The 8,121-nt window shown below is 46.8% G+C and overlaps 3 protein-coding genes across 11 annotated transcripts in view; 1 reads left to right on the forward strand and 2 right to left on the reverse strand.

Moving 5' to 3' along the window:
• LOC105558380 overlaps positions 1-1,933 on the reverse strand; it is a 13,147-nt gene extending 11,214 nt beyond the window's left edge. For 2 of the 9 annotated variants that reach the window (XM_012006008.1, XM_012006004.1), the window contains exon 1: positions 1,237-1,699. Coding sequence is in view for 3 of the 9 variants with exons in the window: in XM_012006001.1 (XP_011861391.1) it covers positions 798-1,044 (247 nt within the window). In the remaining 6 variants the exon portion in view is untranslated. The other 7 variants (XM_012006007.1, XM_012006006.1, XM_012006003.1 and 4 more) reach the window with 7 other exon arrangements.
• LOC105558381 (nuclear protein localization protein 4 homolog) overlaps positions 1-6,926 on the forward strand; it is a 22,641-nt gene extending 15,715 nt beyond the window's left edge. Inside the window, exons 10-13 of the mRNA XM_012006012.1 lie at positions 3,751-3,902; positions 3,968-4,106; positions 5,820-6,139; positions 6,545-6,926. Of these exons, the coding sequence (XP_011861402.1) occupies positions 3,751-3,902; positions 3,968-4,106; positions 5,820-6,139; positions 6,545-6,593 (660 nt within the window). The 3' untranslated portion in view covers positions 6,594-6,926. The remainder of the gene's footprint in view (positions 1-3,750; positions 3,903-3,967; positions 4,107-5,819; positions 6,140-6,544) is intronic.
• Positions 6,868-7,810, reverse strand: LOC105558379 (EKC/KEOPS complex subunit TPRKB-like). The gene has a single exon (XM_012006000.1). It carries the CDS (start codon positions 7,511-7,513, stop codon positions 6,980-6,982), a length of 534 nt encoding a protein of 177 aa, XP_011861390.1. The 5' UTR covers positions 7,514-7,810; the 3' UTR covers positions 6,868-6,979.
• Between the last annotated feature and the right edge of the window lie 311 nt (positions 7,811-8,121).

The raw sequence follows: 8,121 nt of genomic DNA on the forward strand, positions 1-8,121 counted from the left end.
CTTGTCCACGGCGAATCGAGATACGGTAGTGTCTCGCGCCAAGTATAAGCGTAGCTGGAACCGCGCGCGCGCGAGACCGACCGTGTGTAGTTTACGCGAGTTGACAGGTTCTCGATATACCCGTAGCACCGGCTGGCCCCGACGACGACGACGGTCCCGAGGCCGCCGGCCGCCGCGCACCTCCGCGCCGCCCCTGCGGGCGCAAGTCGCGGGACCGCGGGTGCGGTGGGCCGGTGTCACGGTGTCCAGCGCGGTATCAGCGTGATCGATAAGTCATTCTGCAACAAGAGCCCTCGCGAGGGGCCTCGGTCGTCGGCAAGCTTGCTCGCGTGCAAGAGAGAAAGAGAGAGAGAGAGAAAGCGCGCGCCACGGAGAGAACGAGAGAACGACACTTGACGACGGTCCGCGCATGCGCCGGAAATCCCGCCAAAACCGTCGGAGAGATCTCGCGGAGCACGGGGCTCGCCATTCCTCGAACGCGAGGCGACGTCGTGCCTCTCTCTCTCTCTCGCGCGCGCGCGCGAAACACAGGCGGGGAGATAGGGACGCGGGGGACCCGAAGGGGAGGGGGGGGGGTACGAGTCCTCGGATCGGAGGCGCCGGAGGACGGGCGGGCGGGGCGAAAGGGGAGCAAGAGGAGGAGGAGGAGGACGTATCGAGTGTTCGCGAGGCACTTCCTCGCGACGTCGCGCACCGCACGTCGCGTCGTAACCGTCGGCGAGCAAGCGAGAGGCGCCGCCGCCGCCGCTCCTCGCGTTGTCCCGCCACGGCGAGCTGTCGCGCCGGGTTGTCTTTACCTATGCCAGGCAACCGACGGGCCGAGGCGAGGCGCGTCTGGCCGGGATCGCGGCGAGTCGCAAGCACGCGGATCGAAAACCGCTCGTAGACTAAACCGAGACTACTGCGTGTCAGACGGATTCCGCGCGCGGGAATGTTGTGCGCGCGCTCCGTCTCGCTCTTCCCCCGTCCCAGTGCGCGCGCGCGCCGCGCGCGCACTTCACGCGGTCTGTACATATATACACATATGCGCGTACATACACACATCCACACGGCATGTATACTTTCTCTCTTTCTCTCTCGCACGCGCACGTATACGCTTCCGATATGCTTTCTCCCCCGATCCCCGGTCTTCCCTCACGCCACACGCACACGGCACACGCACGCACGTCCAGACGCTCCGATTCTCTCCCGCTCTCCCGCCCGCACAGCAGGACTCACTGGCGAACGCCTCCGTACCGTGTATATACGTATTCTCGCCGTCCGCGCTATGGAGGCTGACTCCGTTGGCACTCGTCACCCGCGGCGCGTGCCTGCGGCGGCGATGCTCACTGCGCGACGTACGCTCAACCGTGCGCGATTCGGCAACTTTGATTTACATCGGGCCTGACGTCGCGCCGCGCCGCGCGCGGTCCGCTCGCACCGCGGAACAACAACCACCACCACTACCACTACAAGACAGCCACCACCACCACCACCACTGCCGCCGCCGCCACCGTCGCCGTCGTTGTCGTCGTTATCGTTGTGTCGCGGTCGTCGTCGCCCCGAAATCTTTTCGCCGAATCCGTCGACGCGGCTTCCCTATTTTACTTCTCTCTCTTTAATATAACCCCGTATACGTATATTCCCGCCCCGTCTACCTTGCCCCGTACGTGTGCCTCGCGCGCGCGTGTACGTGCGCGCGTGTGTGTGTATACTTTTTTTGTACTTTTCGCGTTACGTGTTTTATACGTGTTTATCGAACGTCGTGAGTGCTACTGTGGATAACATAACGACGGCGCGCCGGTTAACGCGGCGTGGCTCTACGGGCCTCGGCTCATACGAACGTTCTGCCACATCATGATGTTTGGTTCACTAAACTAACCACTGGCATGGCGGCGACCGACCGACCAACCGACCGACCGACCGACACACACCGCGTCGCGCGCTCCGTCGCTTACGCTTACGCGCTCCTCGCTCCTCCGTTCGCTCCCCGCCGCTCGCCGACTCGGCACTCCTCGTCTCGTTTCGTCGCTGTCCGCCTGCCCCCCCCCTCTCCTCCCCCCCACCCCGCGCATCCGTACGTCTCCGGCGCCAACTAACCTCCCTTCGCCGACGTCCGTCCGTCCGTCGTCGTCGCCGCCTCTCGTGTCCGCTCGTCGCGCGCGCGGCAAATGGCCGGCCGCGGCGCGACGGCAGCGTCGCCAATCACGTGCGGCGCGGCGGTGATTGTGAACTCGCCTTTATGGCGGGAAGAGGATTCTGCCGCGTGGTTCTCAAAGAGGGATGATGGTTGCTAGAATGAAGATGATAAAAATAAATTCTAATTTATGGAAAATATTCGTCCATGGGAATCTGCCCTCCATGCAAAAGTTTAAGACGATTGTCTGCATGGTTGTCGAATAATTAATTATTAAAGTTGCACATGGCCAGCATAGCAAAGTACTCGTATTACGATATCTGTAATTTAATTCTCGAAAGCATGTTAAAAATGATGAGAATTTTATAAAAATAAGTGCAAATAATTCTATACATATTTACGAAGAATTTTGATAATGTATATACATATATCTACATATATATATATACATATATGTTCTTGATAACTACGTAGACAAGTCATTTCAGTATGCGTTAAAATTCTTCGTAAATATGTATAGAATTATTTGCACTTATTTTTATAAAATTCTTATCATTTTTTACATATATGTATATTATATATATTATATATTGATATATTGTATATGTATATATATTATCATTTTAATATATATATTTTTTTAATATAAATTTGAATCATAGAGCGAAGAAGAGGTAGCGTATTACGCCCCCACTCCACCGCAATTCAAATCAGCGTTGAGAAGCTATCGGCTGTTCGCCTCCTTCTTTTTCATGGAGCAATATTTTCGCGGGTTTTCTGGCCGTTGTTTATTTTAGAATAACCGCTTCCTTAAGCACAAAAATGGAATTGGCGGAAATCGATAGAGTGGGGGTAATACGCTAGCTCTTCTTCGCCCTATGAAATGGCACCTTTACGCGCGACGATCCGCGACGTTCTCAATAAATGAGCTTCATTTAAAAATCGGATAATTACAAGCGCAAGTCATTCGAAGCGCAAGATATGCAAATCCGAATGCAGCCTAATTAGCTCTCCGCGGCCCAATATAAGAGAAAATGTTTCTTTGAGAGACGGATATTTGCAACACATAGAGGAACGTTTCCTATTGTGAGATAGATGCCTAATATGGAATAGCGGGGTTTCTGGTTAATTAATAGGCATCACCGGTTGATTTCACCATGGATTTATTGCCCTTGGAGCGAAATTTGTTCAGTGGAAAATTCGTTGTTAGATCGTGTAATTGTTGCGATTGAATTTGGGTGTTGAAAACCTGCTATCTCATATTAGCAATTTATCTCATAATGGAGGACTTTCCTCTATAAATTAAAGATACTTGTCAATTATTGAAAAAATATACTAATATTAATTGCTGTATCCCGTGTTTAAAAAAAATGACGCAAATATTCGAGTACGATTGCAAAAAATTAAAAACGGCGACGAAAAATTCAAAGAACGCGACACTGGACAGTGGTCTCACAGCAGAACCGTTGGGACGCAAGGGGTTAATGAAAATGCATAGAACGAAGAAGAATAGCGTAGTTACTTAACAAACGCATTATTTATTTAGAGATAAGTGTCAGTTTTCCACGCATTTTTTTTCGGAGCAATGTCGAGTACCATTTTTGTAATGTAAATGTGCACTTTTTCTTCTTTAGGAGAAAGATACATATGGGAACGAGGTGACGAGATTAGGGAGACCTTTGCCAGTAGAATATTTATTGGTTGATGTACCTGCGTCCACACCGCTTACTCCGCAATTTACTTTCTTCACGGATGACAACATCACTCCATTCCCAGTTGAGAACAGGTATGCAGATAAATACGTGTATGAACGTAGTTGTTGGAGTCATTCAAACTAAATCTCTGTTTCAGGCAAGTCGATGGACAAGTTCAAGAATTCAACTCACTGTGCACCTACATGCAGCAGTTTAACAGCGATCAATTTCTGGAAGCGACCTCCGACTTTCACTTGCTCCTCTTCATCGCTATCATGGATATGTATCCAATGAAGGTGCGGTTTCTTCTCCGATTTTTTACCTATATACATTCACCCGCAAAAAAATGGGCCACCACATTTTAGCCCAATTTTTTAACATTTTCCAATAGCGATAACTCGGCGAAAAATCATCGTAGACAAATGATTAAAAAAGCGTTTTGTAGCCAAGAAGTTGTAGTTTATGGAATTTGAGATGATATTGTCGAGAGAAAGTTTTTTACCCAACTACAGAGCATCAAAAATACATAATTTTAAGGAAAAAACAATGTGTTTTTTTTATAGCAGCGAACAAGGAAAATAAAGGAATTTTAAAAGGACATCTAGAGCACGTTAAAGTTGAAACGTCAAGCTTCAAAATGCTTTTTTAATCATTTGTCTACGATGAGTTTTCGCCGAGTATCGACAACATTTCTAAAAAGTAAAGGTTTAGCTTCAAAATCGTATATCTCGGTCAGAAAACATCATAGGACAATTTTTAAAAAAGCGTTTCGTAGGCAAAGAGTTGTAGTTTATGAAATTTGAGATGATATTTTCGAGACAAATTTTTTTATCCAGCCACAGAGCGTCAAAAATACGTAATTCTAAGAAAAAAAACAATGTGTTCTTTTTTAAAGCATAGAACAAGGAAGATGAACGAATTTTAAAGAATTGTTGACAGCATTTCAAAGTTGAAACTTCAAGCTTCAAAATGCTCTTTTAATCATTTGTCTACGATGATTTTTCGCCGAGTTATCGCTATTGAAAAATGTTAAAAAATTGGGCTAAAATGTGGTGGCCCATTTTTTTTGCGGGTGAGTGTAGTTGGCAGTATATTATGATTCGTTACTCAATTACCGCGGATGTTTGTCCATGTTTTTATATTTGCTGCCATGTATCGCAATAGGATGGTGACTCTACGAGTATAACGTACTGAAGCGAGTGGTCCTATTCTCGATGTCACCGAGAGACAGATGCTGTTGGGTGAATCTTTGTACCTTCCTCTACTATATAATTGTGGTCGACAATTTTTATATTCTTATCTTATATGAGCGAGATAGAAATCGTCCCTGGTGAAAATTTCTCTCAGAATTTTTATTGCTACGTAAATATGTATGTGCATGAACATTTTATCATGACCATTTTTCAGAAATACTGAGAGTCCACTTCTTTTCTTACAATTTTTCATATATGTGAATATTCTGCGATATAAATGTTTGAAATTATAGAATGAGAAGTTTCAGAATATTTCCGAATTCATGCCTATGAAAAATTCTAGAAAAGATATAAACTTTATTATTTTTCGCAACAAAATTTCCGCCAAGTATGGTCGAATAATACTACTTGTTCGATATAAACTTTCTCGGTACTTCTGAAAATGTTCCAATATTGAAAATCTAAACATTTTTGAAAAAATTATAAAATTATTGAAAAATTCTGAGAAAAATTTTCACCAAAGGTGAGATAGAAATTCATCGACCAATCAGATAGTAGAGAAAGAGATTCATCCAACAGCACCTCTCTCTCTCTCTCTCTCTCTTTCGACATCGAGAACAATAGGAAACAATAGGCCACTCGCTCACTCCAGTATGTTCTAGAGCTCACTGCGATGAAATAGTATTTTTCATTCAACATTTTCTTTCATCGTATGCTGGACCGTTGAATTCGAGTCTTTCGTTCAACAGGCGACTGTACTACCACCTGTTACTTCCAATGCTCTCAATGATCGTCTACAAATATTCCGTTTTACAGGACCACATGTTGCCACTGCTGGAGGCAATTCGCAATAAGGACAAGCAGAAAGCAATGGAGTGGGCTCAATCGGAGCATTGGGCGACCGTGGAGCAACTCATATCCGTGACCTCCACGTCGTCGCGTCCACCGCAAGCCTCGTCCTTCGGTAACAGCTCGAGGACGTTGCCCTCCGCGACCGCGGAGGGCGGCGGTGGGATAGGCGTCGGTACCGAGCCGATCGCGAATCCGCCACCGGACCAAGCTCTCTGGACCTGTTCCCACTGCACTTTCCTCAATGCCGCGGACTTAGCAGTTTGCGAGATGTGCAATCTGCCAAGGTACTCGTAATAAACTGTCAGAGCACTAACGGTGAATTTCAGTGTGCGTTTTTAAGGGGTGCTGTCTTTGAATCTACTACTACACTTCCGCAGGATCTGACGCGTAACGTGTCCTCGCGGATGTAACGATTGTTTTCTACGCATCTTTGGCCTTATTTATGAGTGAATAAAACAAAAAAAGGAAGAAAAGAACCACCACAAAAGTATTTGCCGACTGACACATCTTCCTCTCCCGCCAGGCTTCTCCCCGTAACATACACATTTTTTTGTTTTCATCTGCAGCTAATTTGCAACAGTCCGACGGCCTAGATATTAATCTTAGCAGAATGTCTTGTGAAGTTGTGACTTACAAAGTGATCCTAACGGACTACGGATATTTACTGCGATTTTTTTATGTGTTTGCAGAGAAGATGTTGAAGAATATGACGAAGAGATGATGAGGGAATTGTTTTGATAACGGATTCGTGAGTTCAACAGTTCAATCGAGCCTAACGATGCAACAAATTTGCATCGACATTTCGGCATTAGACAAATTTACAATCGCGTAGACTTTATGTACGTCATACACAATATATTTTTTCACGAACGATACTTAATTATGATTCCTTAGTGTGGAGGAAACGCACAGCTTTGCAACAATTTGCAAAGGATTAGTTATCGCAGGCGAAGCGTAGGGGCATGTAATTGACTGACGAGAGCGGGAATTGCACATGTAGACTGTTGAAACATTATTATACATCCGCTGTTTATTTAAATCATATTCCAAATAAAGTTTCTCTTGCAACAATTCACGTGTAGACACAGTTTGCTGCCTCTGTTGTCCTCCGTTCTCGTCGCACCTCACATGAACTCCTTGCAGCTGATTCTCGAGACAACGGCGTCGGTGAGATTGGAGCAGCGCAGCTCGTCCTCCTCGATCTTGTAAGTCTTCCTCACCAGACCCACGTCCGTGAACTCACGCAGCCTCGAAATGGATACTCTCTCTCCCTTGACGCTCTCCGAGATCTTTTCCAGTAAGGCCTCCCTTTCGTCAGGCTCGTGTATCAGCAGCACCAGGATGTTCCTGTCGTTGTCGCCGATACCGAACTCTGCCAAGGAACGAGATATGTTCTTCGACATGGACAGGTAAAACAAAACCTCCGTATAGACGGACCTGGTGACCAGGCGATTTCGCTTGGCGCCGAGAGCGGCTTTATTGGCAGCTATCACCGCCTGCAAGGCGTCAGTCATGAGCGAGGCCTTGGCCACGCAACAGCGAAGATTCCCGGCGACGAGTTTCTCGCGTATCTCCGACGTATTTGTGACATCGGTGAACAGGCGCAACGTGCAGTGTTGCCCGGTCTCCTGGTCCAGCTCGATGCTGTAATCATCCATGTCAGAAGGTGCGGTAATTATCGACGATCATGAACGAGTGCGTCGGTCGACTCCGGACGTCCAGAGGACTAATTTTGTTCGGTCTTCCGTTAAAAAATACCGCGACGCCCGCGCGAACGCATGTCGCGTTTCAGCGGCGACTGACAGATGAGAGGTCTGGATAGGCGCGCAGTTCTCTGAACGAAACGCAGCATCGCCGGTTTTAACCACGGCCTTACATGATCTTACATTCAGGCATGAAGTCTGTATAACCTCTGGTCCACAATCTTATTTTAAGTAAGCTGTAAGCCTCGTCTACATAGAAGTCGTAAAGTCGTAGTCGTAAGAATAGTCGACTGTGACTGGTCAATTCTTATGTATCTGACGGAATTGACCGATCATAGTCGATTAAGGCCTTCACGCACAAAATTCCGTAAGGACGTAAAACGTAAGCGTAAGAAAATCGACCAATCACAGTCGAGAACGTAAGGCAATAACGCTAGCAGTAGCAACTCCAATCTGTTGATTTTCTTACGCTTACGTTTTACGTCCTTACGGAATTTTGTGTGTGAAGGCTTTTATTCTTACGACTGCGACTTTACGACTTCTATGTAGACGAGGCTTTAAGA

This window comes from Vollenhovia emeryi, unplaced genomic scaffold (assembly GCF_000949405.1).
Source record: "Vollenhovia emeryi isolate VEMERY1.0 unplaced genomic scaffold, V.emery_V1.0 DF939349.1, whole genome shotgun sequence".
In the NCBI taxonomy this organism is placed as follows: domain Eukaryota; kingdom Metazoa; phylum Arthropoda; class Insecta; order Hymenoptera; family Formicidae; genus Vollenhovia; species Vollenhovia emeryi.

What these genes read in the sequence shown, in the direction of transcription:
- LOC105558379 (XM_012006000.1), bottom strand. Translation starts at nt 7,513, where the DNA reads ATGGATGATTACAGCATCGAGCTGGACCAGGAGACCGGGCAACACTGC.